This window comes from Odontesthes bonariensis, chromosome 9 (genome assembly GCF_027942865.1).
Source record: "Odontesthes bonariensis isolate fOdoBon6 chromosome 9, fOdoBon6.hap1, whole genome shotgun sequence".
Classification (NCBI taxonomy): Eukaryota; Metazoa; Chordata; class Actinopteri; order Atheriniformes; family Atherinopsidae; genus Odontesthes; species Odontesthes bonariensis.
The window spans coordinates 24,232,741-24,258,557 of NC_134514.1; the positions used below are offsets into that span (position 1 = coordinate 24,232,741).

At 41.1% G+C, this 25,817-nt stretch overlaps 1 protein-coding gene across 1 annotated transcript in view; it reads right to left on the reverse strand.

The window, feature by feature from the left end:
* LOC142388701 (uncharacterized) overlaps positions 1-25,817 on the reverse strand; it is a 44,113-nt gene that overhangs the window by 12,482 nt on the left and 5,814 nt on the right. Inside the window, exons 3-6 of the mRNA XM_075474247.1 lie at positions 19,856-19,937; positions 10,464-10,541; positions 7,429-7,632; positions 483-558 (exon numbers count right to left, since the gene is read on the reverse strand). Coding sequence (XP_075330362.1) covers positions 483-558; positions 7,429-7,632; positions 10,464-10,541; positions 19,856-19,937 — 440 coding nt within the window. The remainder of the gene's footprint in view (positions 1-482; positions 559-7,428; positions 7,633-10,463; positions 10,542-19,855; positions 19,938-25,817) is intronic.

The following is a 25,817-nucleotide window of genomic DNA, read 5'->3' on the forward strand; positions in this document are numbered from 1 at the left end:
TAAACTCCTCTGAACTGTGACAATGGCTTGGAAGCCGTCCTAAAGGCCTGTTTACTTCAATGTCTGCCAGTCGTAAACTGATACACCCGCAGTCACAAAGCTAAGCTTCGAATTGCTCATTGTTGAGGATTTAAAAAATTGCATCGTAAACATTACATCTACACCATAAGATTACAGTAGGAGACCCTTTTCTTTTTTCTTTTTTGTCAGTTACAAAGTTGGCAAGAAATTTTTATGACAATTTGCTGACACCGCATCTGACCCAGTTTTCATAAGCGGGCCGTCGAAATGTGCTGGTTGAAAACTTGCTCATTGTGCTGTGCTGCTTTCAAACAAGCACAATGGGTTTGCAATTGAGCAATCGCCCATATTCCGGTCCCGCAAACGGGCTCTTCACATGCCTACCGAGTTCATTATTTTTCTTTTGTTGTCACTCATAACTGGGTTAATGTTATCACCAGTAATGTTTAGGTTAAAATCACCTCTGTGGCCTGCTGTTGTCTGAAGTCCTTCTTCATTTTGGCGACGACTTTGCTGTGAGACTCAGCTGAGGCATCCCTGTCAACACACATAGAACATACACACACCAAAGTGTTAGATCACTACAAACATATATATCCCTGTTGGTATCGTATACTGCACATAGAGCCTAAATATCCTCCATTTATTTAGATAACATGTCCACATTGTGGGAATGTAAATGCAGCCTTGGGTCAACATCTGAATGTATGTTCAAATAGTAGCCGCCCCAGGGCGAAATAACTCGCAGCTGTACTTGATACAGCAGAAGCAAACAGCCATCTGCCTCGAAAACTCTGGAGTTTCACAGACAGTGGAAATGACCAGAACCTGTGCAGATAGAAATGCAAAAAAACAACAAGTCAGCGAATTAATGAATGTGTATAATGCTCACACTCACACATGCACACCCGAATTCAAGCATGAGACTACATTAGCCGTTTTAACTGCGCAGCACATTCTGCATCTGAACAGTTAAGCACAGTAAGCACCCCGAAATCCCATCTGTTTGTGTCACAATCCAAAAAGCTCTGAAAATATTTATTCATGCTTCGTTTTTTTTTCACGGGACTTTCAGAACGCCAAGAAGGAAAGGAAGACAGAAAAAAGAAAGAGAGAGAGAGATTAAAGTGTGACTGTGGGAGATGAGCTTCAGATAGCTAGAAAGGGCGAACGTCATTGATTTGTTGATCTTCTGGACAAATATGTCATTTCAGCAGCTGGTTTGGCTGATAAGATGTGAGGGAGCACAAATCTCGGACCAACCAAAGACAAGAAGAGGAACTGGGGCTTTCAGCGAATGTTTACACAATTTGACTTAGTGGGAAAGATTGTTCAAACAAACTTTCAGAGAATATCGGAGCATTATTAAGCATTCTGCTGAGAGAACTATTCATCCCAAGGCAGTGATGCCTTCGTATATACAAATTTTGGATCTTAGCAAAGCTGATATGTGCAAAAGTGTTACCGTTGGTGTATATCACTGGCATGAGAACATTAGAGAAAAAAATGTTCTAAGTGGAGCCATCTGTACGAGAACAGCGTCCGTGGGAGGTGATATCTTGTGTGTACAGGTGTGCACACTTGATTCAGTGTATATTTGATAAAGAAGCAGACAATCTATGGTATAATACAGTGCAGCAGCCACATTCCATCGTTTCCTATTCCGGGCAGACACAATATTATTCACTCCACTGGTTCTGGCTAATCACATCAGCCTACGCACCACACATGCACACATAGAGAGAAGCACGAAAATAGATGCAGCCAGACACCCATGCGTGAGCGCTCCCAGAGTTGCAAGTTCGATGACAAGTTCTGAATCCCATTTAAATGTGTTCCGGCCTCATTGAAGGGTGAGACTGTGAGAAAGAGATGTGAGCAAAAGAGGAGCCGTGGAAGCGTCCTCCAGAGTGACAACTGTTCTTTTAGGCATGCTTGGCATTGTTGCCATGCAGCATGCACAGATCTACATGACTGAGATAATGCATTGTCTGTGTGTGAGTGTGTGTCCAAAGCACGGAGCCATCTGGGATATTTTTCAGTTAAGTCTTTGCTAGTGAGAAAACCCTGGAAGTGAGGATTTGACAGATTTATGAAGCTCAAGGCTTTTTAATATGTAACAAACCGCTGATGCATACAATATCTGGATGTGGGTGTGTTTGAGTGCTTGTGAGTGTGTGTGTGTGTCCTGTCAGATATAATTCCCCTCTGATTATCAAATAAAAACCCAAATCTCTGGAAAGATAGTGTACCAGCAGTTTTAAAATCAACGTTGAGGCTGCGTGTGTGTTTGTGTGCGTGCGTGTTTGGGTTGCGTGTCTGAGTGTGTGTGACCCCCCACACCCACCTCAGGGAGTGTGAGCGTGCAAATTCAGCCCTCAGAAGGAGGTCTGGGGGGATTACAGGGAGGAATGATGGGAAAATCTGGGAACACTCTTTCATTTGCTCACACGCCAGGCTGCTTTTAAGGACAGGGGAGAGAGAGTGTGTGTGTGTGTGTGTGTGTGTGTGTGTGTGTGTGTGTGTGTGTGTGTGTGCGTATGTGTGTGTGTGTGTGCGTATGTGTGTGTGTGCAGTGAGCGTGTATGTGTAGTATTAGCGACTGCTACCTCATGAAAAGGCACCCCTTCATTCCCTTCTTCTATTCTGTGCTGCTGCCCTCTTTGTGTGCAAATGCACAAAAATGATGGCCCAGCTCAAGGACAATTTTAAATAGTTTTTATTGTGTGTGACTCAACAATGTAGATAAAGAGATAGCAGGAATCTCTGCTGACTTCACACATCCTCTAGGCCATTTTTAGGAGCAGAATTCTCCACCTGGAAAGATTATTATTATTTGAAAGTCAAAAATCTTCTCACACTCTCCCAGAATTACAAAGCAGCAATGGACTGCCTTGTAAAAAGAAAATTGACCCAGATTTACAGCAATGGCAATTTATGAACTGTGAAAATAAAAGGACTGAGAGCCATAATAAAAGTTTATACCCAGACAAAGATGATATAATACTTGCCACTCAACAAAATAGGGAGACATATTGGGAAAACACAAAAACAGCAGAAAAACGAGGCAAGTAAACACAGATGAAGGAGTTAGCTTATGCCCATATCACTGAACCACTTCTCTGTGCAGGGGCAGATTGGCTGGGGAACATTTTAGAGCATTATTTTTGTCACGAAAACCCAGCAGCTTGAAACCACTTGAAACAAGTCCTCTCACATTTAACAGTTGGATGAAGGAGGAAAGATACTCCTGACCTCACTTGACTTTTAAATCTTTTACTCTCTCTCTACTTTGTGCCAGTTTCCCTCTTTTTTTCTTGTATCCTCATTTTTCCTGCCCACTCTGTCTCTCTGTTTTTAACTCGGTGCCATTTTGGTGAAAAAAAAAGAGCTGACTGTCCTGTCTGGCCTTGCTGTGTGTGTATGTGAGATCGTGTGCGGCCTTTCTGACCCCTGGGTGCATGCGAGAGCCAGACAGTGTGTGAAGTGACCACTAAAGCCACAGAAATCGCCTCTTCTCCTCCTTTTTTTCCTTCCCTTCCCCTGTCCACCATCTCCGACTGATTTTACTCAATCCTTCAACCCCTCAGTCTCACTCTGGCCTGGAGGAACTATGGCCTGCTGGTGTTTCAGATTGTCTCTTCACAGTCACTTGATATTCATCAACAACTGAAATCTTCCTCATAAAGATTAATAACTATTTAGATTAGGTTGTTAAGATTAAGGGGGGAAGGAGCTGTTTATGTCAGCAACAATTCATTCTAGTTATTTTATGTGATATCAAGTTTTTATATGCAATTTTACATTAGCAATGTTACTTGAGTGATCGGAGCGCCAGCTAGCAATGTGTCAAGCAGAGACTCAACATATATGTAGAAGTTACCGTGCAGTGACATCAGACATCGCACTAACGTGTGCTCCTCCGAGGCATATATTACCAGCTCTGTAATACAACTCACAACTTCCCTAACAGGACAACATCACATGTGTTACAACAGCAACTGTGACAAGGAGCATGGCAGCATAGGTTTAAGGAACATAACACTAACAACTGTGCACCACATCACATCTGTGGTGATTTAAAACACAATTCACCGAAGACACAGTGTCCCAGAAGAGCAGAAAGAAAAACATGCTGGGAGATCGTCAGTCGGTAATTGAGTACAGAAAAAAAGCATCGTCATCAAAAACGTCCCCATCTGTGAAAAAAAGCAGTACGTAGTGTTTTCAACGATTAAAACCTGGAGTGTTTGACATTAACCTAAAAAGTAGAAAAGCACTATTCTGCACTATTCTGTGCTGTTTTTGTCAATAACTGTATCGAATTTGAAAAACAGTTGTAGTCCTAAACTAGAACTTCTTACTTTCTTCTAGTTTCTGAATGATGAGAAGTAAACTGTTTAACTAGGCTGTGAAGGGGCCTTGCATTCGTGGGCTGAAGATTCGGATACATTTAGTAAAAACATTTCAGAAACAATTTTGCTTTTGGAAAACACGCAATTGCACTATTTAAGTCCCGTTGTCTCTTTAAGTCATATTACTGGTAATGCTGGTGACAGTGCGGAAGAAAGACTGGAGTGTGTGTTTGGGGGGGTGCGTCAGCACGGGCTCAGAAGGGGACAACGATGTACCAGATAACTCTGAAAGAGGAAGCACAGGAGGAGGGCCGATGGGGCAGATACTGGAAAAGTGCAGTTGAAAGCTGTGACGATAACTGAAATATGTGAGGATGAAAAACCAGCGTATACAGATGGGAACAATGTGTTCTTTGATGGATCACTAGATATCGGTGTAAGTGGGAACATCTCTTGACTTTATAATGACAAAATAAATAAATAAATAACATCTTGGAATGTTTGTGTTGAACACTTGTGGTCGGGACATTAAGTGAGTACAGTCCGGGCGCTGATTCAGCCTTTTTCTCTCATCCGCCTATGAGAGCATCTGGAGAAATCACCTTCAGACACGTGCTGAGTGACCATTAGGCCTCCAGCAAGAAAACCAAGTTCAGCTGACGACACTACAGAGCAACACGCATGGGTGTGTCTGGGAGTCCAACCAAGACATTTATTTAAGTAATAGATTATTGTTGTAAGATTGGAAACAGGCAGTGAAAATGGCACCGAATGTGCATTAGTTTATACAAGACAATAATACACAGCAGAAGAAAATATGCTGTATTATAAACTTGATCCTGGAGAATGAAAACAAAACCCTCTCATGCGACAAGTCCTATTTTTCCCGCTATATATACAAGGTCAATGCCGACTTCTGTGTATACTTAAATGTAATGGATATGAATGAATATTTGAAAGTGTGCCACAGTGCAACATGGTAAATTTTACATCGACAGCTGCTGAGTAAACACAGGCTCAAGGAAATGAGATTTTGCCTTCAAAGTGTTTGTGCTATCGATGATTAATCTTTCATTTTCATATCCCAGTGTTACAGTCAAGCACCATCCCTGCTGAGAGAAGTGGAGGAGTTAATTATAGACACAAGGCCCACAATCTATGTATGTATAAAACATGACCATCCTCATGCCGCATGTTATTAAGAATGTTCCTAGTAGCCATATGTTCCTTTGCAGATTCACAGCTCTTCTCCGTGTTTGGGGCACAATAAATATAAGTATTTTCTGGAGGGACAACACTGATTCTATCATTACTTCATCTCCACAGTCAAACATACTGATGCCCTGGAAGGAAGGTGGCAAAAAAGTAATTTTACCGGTTCACTCACAGCTTCTGTCACCAGCGGGGAGCCTTATCCGAGAGTCCGAAGCCGACATGCAACTCTGTAGAGAAGAGCTGTGCTGTGGGCGGCCGAACGATCAGTGATCTTCTTACTTTTTTTTTTTTTTCGTTTTTGCACAATTGTCTGTTAAAAATGGCTTAACCAATTGTTTTAGAGGTTGAAAGAAAGCATGCTTTTCTGCAATTTAGTCCCCGGTAGTAGTTTTGTATGTTGCTTATACTGTGGCAAATAATTATAACAAGGCCGGAATACTCCATCCAATGCAACAGAAGCGCAGGAGTTCTGTATTTATTCACCCTACGGTGATTATTCTGAAGGTATTAACATATTCCTATTCAAAGGATAAAAGAAAAGTCAATCTTTTAAAGTTAGTCAACACTCGTACAATTGAGTTGGACAAATTTGTGTTGTCTTTTACTTGGTGGACATTAGTCTCAGTGTAGCAGCGCAGTGATGTCAGCGCTGTCCAGCTTTGAACCTACTGGTCAGCTTGGGCTATTCTGTGAAGTTTCCATGTTCTGCCTGTGCTTGAATGGTTTGCTCGTCTGAAGACATGTGCATTAGATTAACTGGTGGCTTTAAATTGCCAATAAATGTGAGCCGGCACGATCTCTCTGTTAGCCCTGAGATGGATGGACAAGCTGTCTGGGGTGTAGCTGGCCTCTCCCCCAGTGGCAGATGGAGAGGCTTCTTCTGTGACCGTGGGCAAGATAAAGTGGTTATGGATGGAAGAAGAGTCCCTGTGCCTGTGGTAAGTCTCAGAAACATCTATTAGCTGCTTTCATCAGGTCTTAAAAATGTGTAAGACGATAAGACTTTCTGTCACCAACATGATGCAATCTTAATAAAAAACTATTTAATCTGAAACAGGTCATTTCTAACAGAATTTATGTCTATAAAACTAGGGTCTGAGTTTAATTTGACGTTATCTACAAACAATGATATCAGGAACAGTTGGTCAATGTGATGACATAAAACCACATAAAGAACTGACACAAACACCCCTGCATGCAAGGTAATTGAGCAGCATGCGCCGCTCTGTGTGAGTCGGCCACACAGCGAGCGGTAACACCTCACATCGGAATCTGAGCACAGCTCTGAACACCAAGATTTACACAAACTCTGCACCCAGAGAAAGGATGTAGGCCTTTCGTTAGCACTGATTTCTGCTACTCCCCACCCTGTGTCCTCTCAGGCACAAAAGATTTGTAAATATTTAACATTATAACATTACAGCCTATTTCCCAACTCGCAGTTTAACTGCTGAGAGAAGCCCAGCCGAGAAGCTGGTTCTCTGTAAGGTTTAAATGGTAAGCGATTGTCCCGTTCGTGGATAGGAAAGGGTCTTGTGTGTGGGAAAACAAAATCAGCTGCGGTGATGTTTGTGGCTGACTCATCTTTTGTTGTGCTTTTCCACTGGGAACAGTTTCACAAGTCTTTGTTAGCATAAGGAGGTCACGTTCGTTCCAACAGGGTGAACTACTCTTTAAGAAAGACCATTTAGTGTAGCAGCCTAACGATTTCAAATCAAAACTTAAGCTCACACAAAGTTTGAGGTTCAAGATGAAGAACAGAGTACAAGAGAATATAGTGGTTTGGAGCATCAATGAGAGGAAAGCGTAGAGCAGAGGAGTAATTAACTATCAGGACCTTTCTCTTGCCAATTCTCTCTTTTCCTGCTGGAGCTTCTCCAGAGCTTTCCTCATTTGTGTCACTTCCTCCACAGCTGCACAGTACTTCTGGTTCAGTTGTTCCTCTTTGTGTTCCCATGACGACAGCTGCCCCTGTATGGCATCACACCTTTGTTGACATAACAACCACCTCTCGTTTTTCTCCTCCAATTCCACTTGTAACCTGTTGAAAGACACAGAAGTTGAGTGGGTGCACAGACAAGTCTATAATTTGATATTCTGGCAGGACATGTGCTTTTCATCTGCTTTTAAAAAAGGGCATGTTTATACATGTTTGGAACAACCACCCAAGCACACACACCTGCAGGTGCACAGTAATTCTATACTGACAGGTCAACAGGTGAGTGATCAAAGCAAGTTACATAAGGAAGAAGCTGTAGAAACTGACACTGATGGTTTTTTCACCTATTTTCCTCAGTGTTTGAAATACATAAAGTCATTACATCATTCAATGTTCCAGCTGCTGGTATGGTTTCTGTCTTAGGTCAACACTAAGCGGTGCAACAACGCATCGATGGCATTGAATAGGTCAATAACGTAATTTCCGTCCATTTGCATAGCTTCCCCAACAAACTATCCTCTGTGTGGGAATTGTTTTAAACAGGTTCCTAATATGATTGTGCAGAGCACAATGGAATTGACCGACCCCACTGCACGAACATTTAAAAGGCAAAACATCCTGGGGTGGGGGGTGTGTCTTTGATCTCAAAACAACAAGAAAACAAGTTATCCATTAAAGTGAGTCGTGTCTTATTATTGGTTGGTTTGTATCAGTGCCTGTTAAAAATAATTCTATATATGTAATGTTGTGACTATCTACTGTGTAGTATATGAGGCTTCTTAGGCTAGCAAATGGCTAGAATAGCAAAGCTACCACTTTTGCAAGTTGTTTACACATAAAGTTCAGTGATTAGTTGACGTCACGTGTCAGTTTGCTTGGACAGCATATCATATTATGCTTGTTCTCAGACTTTCTAACTTGAGGATATTGTTTCTACACTCAAGCTGGAGGATCAGCCTCTGAAATCATATTTCCATCAAATTCTTACTCTCATAACTAAATGTAAACATATGTGTGTAAAAAAAAAAGAAACAACAAAAAAACTTTATTATCAATGTAGTGACTCACAAAATACAATAAACGTGACTCCTTAAAGATAGCAGAATGTATTTGGAAGTATTACTTTTATCACTATTACTCAGTGACTTCCTGTGAGGTCCATATCATTATTCTATTATTAGAATATTCTATTATTTTCTATTCTATCTCGCTCTCTTTCCCTTTTCACAGTTAATAGCTAAACAAAACAAGATCGAACCAGGGAAAATGGGAGAGCATTCCTCACAAGATGCGCTCCGGAATATAACACGACATGAAGTCATTTCACGCTCTCTTTTGTGTATTAAGTTGAAATGATAGTCTTCAACGATACTGAAACGTAAATAATGGGCATAAAATTATCCATCGCCACAATGCTCCCATTTTATCTCACATGATAAACACAGCGCACCCCTTTTACAGTCGCCCGCTGAACACTTTGCATACCTTGAGGCCCAAATCAACTCTGCGCGATTGTGTAGATGTTTAGCTCAGCTTCAGCCAGCATGACAGAGTTTGTCAACAAGCTGTTTAGAAGAAATAATGGTCAGAACAGAAACTTTCACATAAGTCTACCTTTGGTCCCCAGATTGCTTACAGCTGACTTCAGTGCAAGTCACAAACAATTCGTAGCGCTGTCTATGTAACTTCTGACCAACAACTGTCTGTTTTCCACCACCTTCACGGACCCACCTTTACTATGACTCTCTTTTTGTTGGTGTTTTACTCTATTCCATTTAAAGTTGCAGAAGACCTAATGTTGAAAAGACAAATTTAATTTAACAAAAAAAAAAGCTCCATAGATTACTGTTGTTTTGAAAATCAACAAGTTCGTCGTGTGAAATATCACATAATATTGACCAAAATAATAATCATGACCAAGATTTTAGCTACAATCGAACAGATCCCATACAAGTTGAAAAAATAAACGGAACTTATGGTTATCATTTATCAGTCAATCAACCAAAATCTTACACAACTATGGAGGAAATAATTGTTGGAACAAACTAAGAAATGAACCGTTAGATTAACCGATTAATTAGAAGAAAAAAAAAAGAAGATCGATCGATGAAAATATAATTGTTAGAAGGACAAGAAGGACGTAAACATTCGGTTTTGACCAGATAAGCACTGTCTTTTGGCACCTACTGTATGGTCTCCATTCTTCTACAATTTGGTGAACTGTTGTCTTTCCTATGCCCGACCTATTATCCCTTCTGAAATAGCATCCACCCGCACTGCTATTATAAGTTGAGCTGTATCGGAGCCGGAGGGTTAGATCAGAGACTGCTGTGTGGGAAGGGAAATAAATTAACAGTGTAATTGAACACACCAGGCAGCCAGTGGCTTAGAAAGGGAATACCAGCAGATAACATGTGAAAAAATACACACCCTCTATACGTCTGACGCCTGCATGGAAAGATGAGAGGCCCTGCACGTACGCGTCTGTCTGTGGGTGTACACATGTGGACTGGGTGTGCGTGACACACATGTGTCTCCCTGCATATCAGTGTGATGCACTCAAATCAAAGTGCCACTCTATATCTTCAGTATGTGCGTGCCTCTGAGCTCTAATGATTGTGTGTGTGTGAGAAAAATGACTCCATGCCAACTAAGAAGTGCTTCCATCTGTTGCGCCCGCCTCACATAAGACTCTGCAGTGTCAGTGGCACTTTACAGAGCCTAAGATCTCCTCAACTGATCCAAGAGCCGCTAACATACCCACCTCTCTGTGGGAGAAAGAGATCTGGGGGAGCAACAGTGCAGAGGAGGAGGAGGATTATGAGAGGATGAGTCAAGGGACCGTGCTGGAAAGGTTGTGGGGATCTTTTTTTTTTTGTCACACGAGACGAAACTTATATGCTGCGAAAAATAAAAAGGAGAGGTCAACAAACCTGAACAGTTTTCCATTGTGATCCTTCTCGGAGTCTTCCTGTTGAGACAGCTGCTCGTCCCTCTCTCTCTTCCGCTCCCTGGAGGCACACAGTGCAGGGCATGGTTGCTCAACTTTCACCTTTTGTTGACTCAATGAATTCATCACCAAGATCGTCAAACATGGCTCAAAATAGAGACGTGTTTTTCACCCTCCACAAATTGTAATTTATATCTGCTTGAGACTACCTATATTTCACATTCAGGCAGATGGTAATATATATATGTATTCTCAGTATGTTTTTACAATCTCAACTGTCAAAGAGAAGGACACCAAATCCATACAACTGCTATCCGGCGTACTCCTACGCTTGAATCTCCATTGTCCTCCCACTGGGATCGGCAGAAGTTCAAGAAAGCTTCCATATATCGCAAATCCTTTCACTAAGTTTTTGTCAAACAGTCTGACGCTTTCTATAAATCGCCTAATTTGTCATTTTTGGGTAAAATGGGAGGAAATAAGCTGTAAACTTTTAGAGATCACCTCTTTTTCCATAAACTGGAAGTTTTAAATCTAATTCTGCATGCTTAAGCAGTATGTGGTCACACATCCAACCCCACATACTTTACCCTAACCCTACTAACCCGGTCGGCTTCTCAACATAATCCCCTCTCTGGCAGAATGATCAGTTAATGTGTTTGTGTGTGAGTATGCTGCTGGCTGTCTAGCCCGATGACCTTGCAACTGCACGCAATGAGGATACATAGTGAGGGGGTCTGCATGTCTGAGCTCACACGCAGACAGCCTGCTTTCACTTCCAATCTCACAGATTTTTCTGACAAGTGCGTTGAATTATTTGTTCATTCTACCAAATGTGGATTATGGCAAGTGCAGCTCATCACAATAAATAATCTAATTCAACTTCTTATCTCAGGAGTTTGTATTGATTTTCATTTCATGTCCACCTTATTTCTCCTCTCTGTCTCCCGCTCTTTGTCTCTCACCTACTAATGATTTGGAGCAGGCTACCTATTGAGCGCCGTCATGTTGTTTGCACTTTACAGTCAGCTGTCCCTGTTCCTTCTCTCTTGTGCTCTTCCCACAGAACCCTTATGGTCCAGGAATAAAGGATCAAACATCAAGCTGTTTGCACTGTTTTTTTTTTTTTTTTTTAAATCTTCCATTCGTCTCAGAGCAAGAGTGTGAGACAGAAGTTGGTGGTATTTTTATGAAATGCTCTGAGTTCAAAGCGGACTCAAGTGCACAGGGCGCTGAAAGGAGTGGCAAAACACTTGGGTATTTTTGTGGCTGCAGGCATGCGATGCGCCTGGCGTGCACATGGAACCAACGCTAGACTGGGAAGAATCTATTATCATACATTATCAGCAGGGGTGTAAGGAGCAGGCTCCAGTCACAACAAGGTGGTTTCTGACAGGTTTCAGTGAGAAAATTTGAAATGTATTATAATCACAATGACGTTTAGGGATGGTGCGAGATTTAATCAAGGTAACCACAGTAGATTTGGCACGCTAATCACAGCGTGACAACAAGTGTCACTCAAATTACATACTGCTGATAAGACACATACCTGAGGCCTTCAGCTGGCTGTAAAGACACTCCATCAACTGTTATGGATGACAAATATTGATAAAAAGCAAACATCAACTATCACTCATCACTTTGTCATCTTGGCAACAAATTTGTTTTCAGTCTAATTAGATGTGTCAGCCAGTCAAAGAACACATAATTAAGGTGAAACAGACATGTGGGATTGCCTCCACAAATAATAGTTGAGAAAATTCTGCATAGTTCACCGCTGATCCAGTCTGAGCAGACAGGTGGCAGATCAAGGTGCAAATCATAGTGAATCTCAACACCAAAACTGCAACGTGTGGGTGAAGCCCAGCTGAGCCTCTCCTCCCACTTCAGTGTATGTTCACGAAAATTACATACAGCCAGATGGTTGGGAAAAACCTCTCTGCATTTCAGGACGATGTCATTTGTTGAGAGACATGCGCTCCAATGATAACAGACAGAGAAACAAGAATAAATCGACTTCCTTTTAAATCGGAGAAAGAAAGAGTACTAAAAAGAGATTTGCTCTTTCACAAAGGGGTGTAAGAGATTTTCTTTACCAAGAGTTAAAGAGCAGACCGGGGTAAGGAAGGAAAAAGGCCTTTTTCTGTGCGCGTGGGTCAAGCAAGATACGATGGAGAGCGGGTCCACGTTTACACCTTGAGATCAGTAGGTATATTACTGCCAATAGTCACACCCACTCACACTTTAAGACCGACATGAACACAGACACACACAGCAGTCAGCGTGCATCAGCCTTACGAAAACAAGCTGTATCACATCAATCCTTTGCTCTCTCTCTCCCTCTAGATCTTCACTCATTCCACCATCCAATCTTTCATCCGTCCTCCCTTGCTCAGCGTATCCATTCTCCCTTTCATCTATTGCTCCCTCCCCTCTTTTACCAACTTTCAAGCAGACCTGCGTCCGCCAGGTGTTCATCCTCTGATGAAAGAATGAGCTCAGTGTCGGCTGCCAATCAAAAGGCAGCAGGAAGCTTCCCAACAACATTTACATGCATGTCATCCAGACGTTTCAGGGGGAGGTGTGAAGAACCCTGTGATTGACAGAGTTAAGATGCTGTTAAGATGCCCTCGGGGAAGGTTTCGTAGCTGTCCATGTCCTCTGCAAACATGTGAAATGTACTTCAGGTCTCAAAAGATGATCGTCACAACAGCACGTTTCACATCTCACAAAATCTATAAAGAATATTACACATACAGCAGATGTGTTCAAAGGGACAATGAAGACTAATGAAAACCTACAAAAAAATAAAACCATAGCTAAACATGCTGCCCTTGAACGTCCCTCAGACAGCTTGCTAGGATCAGAAAAATTCCAGAGCTGTGTCCACAGAGCGCCTTTTAAATATGTGTGCGTGTGTGTGTGTGTGTGTGTGTGTGTGTGTTTCCAAAGCAACGAGCCGGCGCCACAGAAAGACAACAGGTGCGGATCACTGACGCTTGATGGAGGTGGGGGGGTCAAAGGTTCGGAAGTTGTCATGGCTACGCTTTTTGCATTCAAACAAACTTTTTGTTCTTGAATCTCCAGAGAAAATCAAAGGTTTAGGAAGCGGAGCAGCTGATATGACAGACGATGAGACAGGAAAGATACAGAGCACACAGCCTCAAACAGACACACACTCACAATCAGCTAAACAGTGAAAAATAAGTTAGCCAATCAAGTCAGACTTCCCATCTGGAACTCAGTCTAGACGTTGTCTGACTGTTTGCAACATGGGACAGAAGGAAAATCACCAGCTTGTTTTTATTGTTTTTTGTAACTTGGCACATTTACTGTGTTCTTATGTACAACTCTGCACATGTGTTTTACACTTGAACATTAAACAGTATCATGTTATATATATTTTTACTACGAGTCAAAGTTGGAAATTAGCATCAGCATTTAACTAGCTTCCTGTGGAATCTAGCTATGTAGCTATCCAGAGACTGTACGTAGAAAGCTGTCATTTCCTGTATCTGTCTCTGGGGTATGACATGATTCAAGGACAATGCATTTTTTTTTTGCAGGAAAATTTGGTGCAATTCTTAGCAAAATAGAGTTATTTTATGTTCTAATTTTAAATAAACTATTTCTGTATATGTGGCATTGGTTAGCGACCTTAAAATGGACATATTTAACAGAAAAGTGGGCTGATCAGTGATAATAACATTGGAGTATGCTGCAAATGACGCTAAGGCATCGGTTACTGTTGTCTCTTGCTCTGCATTTGATAGTTCTTGTTTGACTTTGTACTTTACTTTGATTTTAAATTCTAGCGAAAATCTCTTGGAAAGATACTGTGCACTTGGTATCTATGTGTAACATCATCAAAGCCAACGCTCTCAATCTCTCTGCAGTCGTGAATCAAAAACTTTTGACCTCATAATTTGTGGCTGTGGTTTGCAAGAACCTTTAGTAACTGTGTCTGTATCTTGTGTGTTGTCCTTGCTTGTACTCGCTGTATTAGCAGCACGGCTCTGCACAGGTTTCCTCAATGCTGTGTCCTCCCCTGCCTTCACGCAGCATCATGATTAAAACAAACTCTGCTTTGTTTGCTCACTTACTATTATTATTATTATCATTATTAAGCTGAGACAAATAATTTAAGATGCTAAAAAAAACTGGCATGACTTAAAACTGAATATCTACAGAATGGCCTCACAAAACAAGAGGAGGCAGAGACTGTGTACCTCCACCAGAGTTGAATCAAATCATCCTGGAAAAAGATCTGAACCAACATGAGAAGCCAATTACTTCTAAGTTTGGCTGTGTTCCACCTCTTTTAATGCTAATCTGTCCTTTTCCTTCTTTGAGCAATCCTGCTAACTGACTGTCAAAGGAACAGGCGGCTAAGCAAAAATGTTGTATCTTGGCAAAATTGTGGATTGAAAATAAAATCGTTTGTGTTGTGATGGAGCAAAACAACTTTCTATATGGCACAGCAAAACAATAAAAATATAGGGCAAGAAAAAGTTAAAACCACTCTGACACATGGGAGCCCTCTCTCTACAATCATCAGCATAAAGGCACTCATGCTTGTTAACATGCAATACAGTTTCAAACTCTCTTGCCTGCCTCTCGACACACAACTTATCATGCAAAATGGCCTTAAGGCTGACTCTCCCCACAGCACACATGTGTCCATATGTCTGTGGGTTGCGTGAGAGTACAAACATCCCCTCCATCCTCCCTGTCTCAGCACTGAACCCTGAGTTAGATGGATGTTCCCGTTCCACACAAAGTCACATTTGGGTATGGGATATACAGTACAGTTTGTATGTGAAGGAAAAAAGGCGAGAGGTCAATTTGTGTTCATAATAATAATCTACTTTGCACCAAAACCAGATGATCAATTAGTTTAAAAGTAAACCCAATCAAGAAAGCAAGTAAAAAGGGAGGAAAGGGAGAGAGAATGAAAAAAACTGTCAACATGTGGTTAAAAAGGTAAACGAATTAGAACAGAAAAGAAGGAGACACAGTAAACACATGAAGGAAGCGGAAATTTGGGGGGTTGAATATTCGTGCATTTTTTTCTTTCATACACCCAACTTTTTGAGTCTGTCCGCATAGCTCTCAGCTGAGGCAGAGTGAAGGATTGGGGGAATTCAACCGAACAGAGAGGCTGCACAGACAGGCTTTCATACTGTTCTCCACTAAACAAATAGCAAATCCCACCTGGATGGTGATGCTATGCATACAGGCAAAGCTGGCTCTGACTGCATAATGAACCACGACAGCAGAAATCTCCACCATCATGACGCCTACCCTCGATGGGTATTTTCTATAGCAAAGATAAAGGACCAACAACAGCACAAGCGTGAACAAAAGTAGCCTAAATCTAGTTGTACCACAATTCGGTGGCTGCACAGCCCCAACAGGTATATCTTCTGCAAAACTCTGCATACCACCACTGCGTGTAAACCTGTATGTGCACGCAGAAGTTCAGCTCCACCACACATCCAGCATGAAATAATCTTTCCTAAAACTGAAGAATGCAGCACTAGTGATAGAGAAAACTGGAGTGAAACCAGTTATTTCTGAACGAAAGAAATAAATAAATTGGAAGGGAGAATGACAGTGATTGGTTGTTGACAGAGAAGGAGGAAACATTTTGGGGGAAAAAACGAAGGCTTCATCTGTAGTCTGTCAGGTCAAGTAGATCTTTAATGTCTTGATTATCAGATAGAGGCAACATTTAACGTCTACTCCCTTCGTGAGTAGGGGAATGTTTGTGTATCTTTGAATGCTTGCATGCACACTTTTGAAGTGGTTGACTTCAAATGTGAGGAATGATGTCACCGAGATTAAGAAGGCTATCTGTTGCTTTAAAAAAAACACTGTAACTCAGAAGAGGAAAACACATGAAAACACTTGAAAGTGTTACCAGTGTTCAGCACAAGCCAGTGCCAGGGCAGAACCAAAAATGGAGTCATTTATCTCTATGGAATTCTTAGAGAGTTAAAAGAAAATCTGGCCTACAGTCATTATCTTAAGCTTTCTTGTGCTTGTGAAAATGGTTGACAATACAATGGATTGCATTAACTGCATACGTCTGTAAAAAAAAAACATAGACTGACTTTGATTCTGTGTTTCTAAAGTGAAATATTTTGATTTTCCTGTGCTGTGGGATCATATCATTTAAACCTTCACAACAAAACTGCCTGTACATTGAAATGTATTTTACTTGATGTATTCAGTCTTTCTTTTTCACAATGACCAGAGGTTCCTAAAACGCTTCAAATGTAAGACATAGGGGACAAGATCTACGGCCCCTGTTGATGTTGATTGATATGAAGCTTCTGCGATTTGATCAAACTAAATCAAAATTTGCCTCTAACAAATTCAGAGTCAATTGCACAGTAAAAGGAACGTTTTTCTGTGGAGGATGTTCGCTTCATTAGTTTCATTAGAATATTGAAGCCTTACACAAATCTCAGATAAACTTAATGAAAGCAAGTCAAAAATGTGTCAATCCAAATCAAAAGGCTACCTGTGAGTCCTGAAAGGAATTGTGAGAGCACCAAAAACTGCAGTCGCTCAAATGGCCACTTGTAGCTGTCTCCAATAATTAGTCAATCCTCAACGGCCCCCATACTAAAACCATCTTATTTATAGCTGAAAATCAAACAATCCAGTCTCTCAATCCAGTTTTCCCATCATTGTTAGATATACCTGAGAGGAATTGTTCTGTAGCACTCCTGTTTGAATTCCATCAATTTGGACAACTGATGAGTGCCATGGCTGCAACCAAACAGATGTGTGTTCTTATTGTTATTTTAGACAGAATGCTGAGAAATATACATGCACAGTGTAAGGCAAGCAAGCTTGTGATGCATCTTGATGAAAAGTTGATATTGTGTGTGTGTGTGTGTGTGTGTGTGTGTGTGAATTCATGAAAATGCATGACATAACTTCCCACTCTCTGAGAGTGAAACACACAGTGCTGTGCTTTGCGATGCACATAAGCACAAAGAATATAAAGAATACCATCTTCCTCCTTTCTCTGCCACTACTTTCTCTGGTAGTGCTAGAGCTACAGACCAGATGCATTTTCCATGCAGGAAATATGCACACTACAAACAAACCTGCTTACCATTGAGCAAATGACACTCAAAGTATTGAAAATAACAATATTGTGTTCTGTATTCAGCTATTTCAACCACCAGTGTGTTGGACTCAGTAGCAAACCACAGGACATGCTGTGTTCTGTCCAAAGGGCTGTTAGTTATATCTGTCTTTTGCATCACCTTTCGCTCCAGAAACCCAACACGGTGATGGCTTACCATTTGAAAAAAAGAATACACAAGATTTACAGGGATGTCATATTTGTGTGTCTCCAAGTATGCTAGGCTCGAAGGGAGAGTCTGATTCAAATTTCTCCAAGGTGTGCATGAGGCTCTGTAGTCAATAATTTAATGTGATCCCGCATAAATATGTATGTACACACATATGTATAGTATGTACATCTTTAAGTGCGATTTTTTGAAGGACTTATAAGTAGTCAGTATGTCACCTGCATTGGAGTGCTCTCAGATTGGAGAATAAGAGACCTTTCCGACAGGCAAACTAAGCTAAAATCTACTCAGAACAGATTCAGTAGAAAAGCTCATTTTTGGCGATTTCACAAAAACTAAAACGCTAAAAAAAGGTCCAAGTAACATTTCCATATTACCACACAGTGTTGCAACCCAGACAGTGTAGCCACACAGATGTTTTATGCTGGAGAAAGTGTAAACAACTGATTGATGAAGAAGTGGCACTGTATAAATATCCATAATATAACTCTTCCTCTTTAAGTTTGAGTTATTTTAGTGAAAAACATTCTCCTCTGATCGCCATGTTCTGAGCAACCTTTAGCTTTAGCTCGGTCATCAGAGTGCTGCAACTGCAGTCTACTGTATGTAAGAAACTGACAAATCAGAAGTACCTCTCACATCTCCACTTAAAAGAAAATATCTCATTAAGCTCATAGGGAAAAAAATGGTTATTCAGCTGCAACGATTTGATGTAACAGTTGAATAATCCCTGGGGCCAGTGTCAAAAAAATATGTGACGTAATTACGCAAGTGTACTACTTCTGGTTGTGTTAGTGCTGTTGTTGGTCCTTTAGCTTTGCTTTACTGTGGAAAAGACAGAAGTCGTCATCGACAAAATTTTAATTTTTTAATCCTTCTGGCATTTCCTCTTCTTTGTGATGACATCAGTGGTTGTAAACAAGCCATGAGTGCTGACATGAACATGCTAACATGCTCACAGTTTTAGTAGCTACATTAAAAACTTACCATGTCGGCAAATATTTGTGCTCCTCAGCGAGCCAACAGTCATCATAAAGTACACTGTTGCTGACAGTGAAGTTTAAATGCAACTGATATTTGGCTATATATCAAAATAAAGAGGCAGTGGAGATGCTAAAATTTGACCTCACTGGGACCTTGGTCGCTGAATGTTTTGGTTTTACGTTTTGTGTGGCATGGACCCTGTGGATCAGTCATATTCTGCTGCTTTTGGATTATCCTTGATTAAAATTGGGTTTGTGGGAATTGGGTGGCTGGGTCTTGATCATGTTCCTCAAGCAGTTTTGAAGTGTACAAAGGAAAAATGTTTTTAGCAATGGCCACTGCCACCAGGGAGTGCCATTGCCTCAGAGGGGTCAATGTTAGGCAGCAGTCGGTAAAGTAACATCAGCGTGAATGCATGGCTTATTTCTAGCCAAATATTACATGACAAGAAAACTATCAATGTTGCTCACTTCAACTATCAGTGATTTGAATGTTGTGGCTGTTGGGTAAAGAGATTTACAACAGCTTAGACGCATAAGAATTTAGGCGGTTGAAAAACTGCTGATTTATGTGATTTAAGTCATTTTATGCCGCATGTTTATTAATATGTTTCATGGATGTTGATCTTTACTTTTCAATATATGTGTATTTTTGTCTACAGATCTAGGTATTTAGCAAAAAAAAAACTCAAAGCAGTTCATTCGCAGCTTATTTTCAAAAGCCACAGGGGCATATTTATTCTGAATTCTTAAACCCCTGACTAGACCTTTGTGTGAGAGTATACAATGTGTGAGAGTCAAATCCTCTGTTGTTGCAGCTTAGCAGGGCCCGGTTTGTGGACCCTGAGCATTTCCTGGTTTGGGTGTTGTCAGCAAGGCTGCACAGATGGCTTTGATTGGTTGAGGTGAATTACTATGAGGCCAAGCCTTGCAGTGACCTGTTCTTCACCCAACATATTCCAAATACCACCATCCACCTGTGTCTCCCTCTGTGCTTCTGTTTTTACAAGGGTGTGTGTATGCACATGCATGTTTTACCACACAATATAGACACTTACATCAGCTGCTGAGTTAGCCATTCTTTCTCTCCTCTCATTTTCTGAAGCTCAACAGTGGAATGCTGCAGTTCCTCACTTAGTGCTGTGAACACACACAGATACACACAGATCTGAGTTTAGTTGACACAACAAAGATGTAGTAAAAGCTTACTAAAGCTTGCCTGCGCTCGGGAGCAAATTAATGCTGACTCGAAGCCTGGGTTTTCACCAGGTGCTGAAAGAGAGACAGGTGAGAGAGGACAGTTTTTTTGTTGTTGTATCACACTGGTTTCCTCACACTTGAGCAAAGGAGGACACTATACATTGAATGAAAAAAAACTGGTTAAACATAAACAAAACAAGGGTCAGAAGACAGAAGTTAGCGGTGAACCATATGCAAAAAGAAGAAAAAGCAACAATAACACAATATGGAAAATTGGTACTAATGAAACCAAAAAAGACGGAGGAAGTAGAAGAATGACACTGGAATGAGTGAACTCTGGAGGAAATCTACTGTAGGAAACAGCAGTGGCGTGTATACATTGACATCAGGTGGTGCTGAAGCACCACTACCTCTGCCCTTTATCAACGAAAGTGCCCTTTTGAAACTTCGTTTTTTTTGTTTTGTTTTGTTTTTTTTAAATTATTATCATTATTAACATTTTACTGAGGCTGGTTTTGAAATGATCTTTTGAAAACCTGAGCGATTAATAACGACTGTAAACAATGCCCCGAAATGAGCCACCTCCTCGCGCACACCCGAACTCTATCTCTCTACCTTTGTCACGTGAACTCGCGCGGTCACGCAGGGCACACCAGATGCGCTGCAGCAGCATAGCAGCTTAGCAGGCAGGTCGCAGGCAGGCATCTTCTCCCGTGCCCCACCAGCCAGGTAACATACAGATCAAGTAAAGTCGTACCGTTTGCCCTCTAAGCCCAACGTGTAATCACTTTGTTGTGCAGTAAAATGTCTCATGCAGCACCAAACAACTAAGCATTTTTAGCCGACTGGTCACCTGATATAAACTAGTTTAACGCTCTAGCCCAAATAAAAAAATGCCCATCTGCCTTCATGTAATGACAACAGTCAGTAGCCTATAACTCCTTCTCGTACTTTTTGGTCTCTTTATTGTCTTTGTCTTTGTCTGTATATTGATTTACTAATTGCAGCACAATGCCAAGAAAGGAGAGGCTGAAGAGAGAAAAGGTAAAGGAGCTACAGCAGGCAGCCCAGGGAAGCAGCTCTCTGCTTTCCTGGATGAAAGCAAAGCCAAATGATGAAAGGTCAGAGTCATGGTCAGAATCACGTTAACTGTTTAGCGCCTTATATGCTATTGATCTGCTCCTTTGGGTTAATGTTATTGAAAAATCTTAAAAACTGTTCACATTTTATTTTTAAGTGGTTTGTACTAAATCAGCAGGTATTAAGATAGCTATTATTTTATACCATAAGTCTTTTCCATGTTACAAGACTTTCAGTCATGTTGCCCTAATAGCCCATTATTTAAACTAATGTGGCACATTTGTTAAAGCTACTACTACTATTATTATTATTGTTATTATTATTATTATCATTATGATGATGGGTATTATTATTATTATATTGTAGCCAGTCACAGCAGAGAAGAAGCTCTATACCATCAACAAGAGCAGTACACTTTAATTTCATTCAACATGTGCGTGTAATTTTTTTTATAATATAGTGTTCCACGTGCGCTAAAAAGTGCCCTTTTTCCCCCCCTGAGCACTTGCCCCCCAAAATGTCTGTGCACGCCACTGGGAAACAGTATAGTACAGTCTGGCAAACTGCTGTGAGGTACAATAACGTATGCCTGATCAAATAGGAGCTGCTGCATTGCTCTTCTTCTCTTCCTTCACTGTCACCATACCTGTGACAAATTAATGCGTAGACAGAAATCAAATCATAAGAAGGAAACACACAACAATGATTAAACAAAACTCCTCTGAAGACCACTAAATAAACATAATAGTTAGCTATAAAAAGAGCAGAGCAACATGATTCCCAGCAACATGCAGAATGAGCATGCTGTCTGTTGTAAATGGCTTATATCCCCTCTGCGCTTAAACTGCAATCTGCTGTGTTGTTAGAAATGGTAGGATCATGTTTTTCCATAGTTTTATCAACGCAGCAGCTTTTCGGGCCAGTAAATGCATTTATGAAAATAGAGTCCTGTTAGAAAATGCTCAGCTGCAATATTTAGACCTTAAGTAAGCCCAACAGCTTGTCATATAGCAGCACTGTATTATCTATAACTCCAGGCAGGAATGGATATCCCCCCAGAGGAATGTACTTAAGTTCCAAGTCTGAAGAGAGAATAATTTGAGAATCACCAACGTCCTAAGAAAAAAACACACTTTTTTGTAACTGTACTAACGGCATTGTCCAGGTGTTGTACTCCAGCTTTGAGAGCCTAACTTTTGAGCAATTTTGGTCGGGCACGTTTACATGTATTTGAGTGACACAATAATTGCCTTTTTTTCTAGTGTCATATAAATGTGCCGAGTGGTCCTAGAGTTGCTTTCACAAAATCACTGGAGCCCACCTGTGCCTACTTGAATTCACTGGAAGTGTCACGCCCATGTGATTTCTCCCCATGTTTTTAGTTTGGTGTTTTATTATGTGTTAATCATGTCTTAGTTTTTAAGTCCATGTTTAGTTTTAAGTTTTGCCATGTTTTAGTTTTCCCTCATGCCTTAGTTTTCTAGTCCAGTTCCGGTATTTAGTTTAGCCATGTTTTCCCCATAGTTTCTGTTGCTTTGCCATCACCTTCATTCACTTCACCTGTTTTTCCCCTCAGCTGCCCTCACTCACTCAGTATTTAGTTTCCAGGTTTCCTCATTGTTTTTGCGAGATCCTACCCGTCAATATCCCTCATGCCATGCCACGACCCCACGTCAAAGTTCAGTGTTTTTTTCCATGTTACATCAAGTCTTTTTTGTTTTGTCTAAAGTATTCATTCCACAGTTTAGGTTTTTTGTCATCCGGCTCAGCCGCGCCTTTTGTTTAACTTTTGTTTTTGTGAATAAATCGAGTTTACTTTTGACATCCTCTGAGTCCGCATCCGTGTCCTACCCACCACCCCGACCTGACAGGAAGCATTAGAAGCAAAAATTTGATCTGGTCAAACATATACTGAACCTACTTTTTCCAGTGGTGTGTGTATGGAGAAACTTTACAGTCTCAATGTGTAATTAATGATTTAACAAAACCTTTTCGCTTTCCCTGTCAAAAATACAGTGTAGATTGCTAAGAAAAAACTTGAAAAAGTGAACCAATTATTAAGATGGGAATAAAACATAACAAAAAGTGGAAAATCGCGAGTCTTTTCTTTTGGCCACACAGAGAGATTTGTCTGACATACAAGCCAATACGCTCAAAACTGCTTTATCGCTTCTTCTCAATGATTGGCAGAACTATTTGGTTTATTTCTGTGGTATTATTGATTAATTTTAATCAAAATTGGAGTTAGAAGCAATGATAAAATTAAAAATGTTGACATTAGTGGGAGGGTTGCGTGTTTTTTTTTTTTTTTTTTTTTTTTTTAGAAATAATAGCCAAAAAGCAGCCAAAGAAATGTTACATGTTTGTATTTCTGCATCTGAGTGCATGTATGTTGAGTGAGCTATCTGCTAGGGTTCTTGTAAGGGGTGCAGCAGGGCACAGAAGCTGTGGCCCTGGAGAGCTTGCAAATGATTCAGCAATGTCAGCCTGACATTCTCTTCCTCCAAGTCATTGTATTCCTCGCTCTCCCTCATTGGCTTTCCCTCTTTCATTCCTCTCTCGGTTTTTCTGTCTTCATCTCTCTCTCTTTCCGCAGCTCTGTTTTTCCTCTCTTACCCTCTCACTCGACTCTCTCATCTTGCCTTTCTCTCACTCTCTGTCTCTCGGCAGGAAGAGGGGAGTTTAGGAGGTCTTTCTAAAACTGACAATACACAGATAATTGCTTTCTGGTCACTGTGACATGACGAGGTCCGTCGGGGTAAAGCAGCGCTCTCAGTCACTCACTCACTCACTCACTCAAACTCAGACACACATACAGAAAACACAAGAATGCACAAACAAAGAAACAGTTCCACAATGACTCACAAGTACCCCAAAACCACCATTCACCGATACACTCAGAAATACACACAGTACACACAGTACACTCGTGTCCAAACGACAACTGTTGTATAAATACTGGATGACGCAGAAAGGATTTGCAATTAAAGCAAATGAAAGGTCCTGTGTGACCTTCTCTTACCACACTTCTAATGTGCTTTTAAAAGCTAACAAGCACAAACACACAGGGTAACAGGGTGGCTGTAAATATTATTATTTTAGGCTACAGTTTTACAATATTGTTAGTGGGTTACCTTTATGAAAGTACTGTAGTCACTTTATGTTTTTACATACAAGCTCAAACTACCTTACTGTGCTAAATAAAAACAATTTTTTATTCTTCTTTCTGGCACATTGACCAAATATGTCACGCAAAAAAAAGCCACAACTACTACTCCTTTGGACTTTGGAGTTTCTCTTTAAACAATTAATCCTTATATTTCTCCAGACGTTCACTTCTAATGTTTCTTGTTTGTTTGAGGAGTTACACCAGGAAGACTTTCAAATGAAGTTTAGCAATTGTCACAATAAGAAGTATATCTGCCCTGTTAGAACAATGTACTATTCAATTTACTATATTCTGTAACTGAGAATAATTAAAAAATTATTAATTATTATTTATTTATTTTTTTTCAAATCTCACGGCCGGTTTGGAATGTCTCGGTCCGCGACCCAGTGGTTGGGGACCCCTGGTTTAGACAATGTCATACAGTAAGGGGAGCTCTGGCCCGTTGGCAGGGGGGGTTCGGGTTTCTAATCTCAGCCCCCCCCCAGTCCCGAGAAGTCCGGTCGCGGCAGGTGATGAGTTAACTATTACTGATGTCTGGGTAATATTGTTGCCAAAGATTCTAAAGCCCACCCACACACATGTTGCGATTGTCCCATTCTGTTGTGTTGTGTTCCATTGTGTAGCCCAGGTGGGAAAACACACATTAGATTATATTAGAGACCAATAAAAGAAGCGGGAGAGTATTTATTTTATGTTTACATCGGCAAAGTTTAATGTTCCTGTTGCATTTGAATGCACCGCACAGTTCGTATGAATTACTCTATAGCTCTGGTATGACCCCACATGGGGAGTGCCTCAACAGCCAATCAGGGGCTACGCAGGCCACGTTCAGCCTCTCAGCTCGGAGCTGAACTGCAGGTGCGCGATTTTTCCGTTATTTTCTGACCTTAAAGGGATAGTTCGGGATATTTGACATGAATCTGTATGGCATCACCATAACCAGTGTCGTGCATTCAAACTGACTTACCCCCGACAGTGTCCTGTGAGCCGAGTTCTTGTCCAGTGTTGGTCAAGGCGAAAGTAGTCCGGCTTGTTTGCTGGGGTCAAGAAATTAGCGTGTTTTTCTTCCCAAAACAGTACGTGTGCTAAAGAGTGATTTATTTCATCACAAAAACCGAAGCCGGCAAAAGTCACTCCTCGTTATCACTTGGGCCCTATACTGTCTCTCATTGTGTATCAGTGCGCACGTCATTCTGACCGCGAGCTGTGCGCACGAGTCTTTCTGTTCTTTGGCAGTGCTCAACACTGTCTTACTCTGCAGACAACTGGCCATCGGGTCCAGCTGGTCTGGGACGCCTCTTCCAGTTGATCTTGGGAACATGGAAAAAAGTTCTCAAGACGCCTGCATTCAGGAGTGCAGGGAAGTCACCGTTATTTGTGATGCAGGCAGCAGCTGTCCCGCGGCCGCCGACATCCTCATCTATGGAAAGGTTTTGTATCTGGGGCATAACTAAATCCCACTCGTGGCAGCAGTAACATTCCACCTCTGTCTGCATTACTTCGCACTTCAAACAAGTGCACCAGGATTTGTCGGCCACCCTGGGTATCGCAGCTCCAGCAGTGGCTCCAGC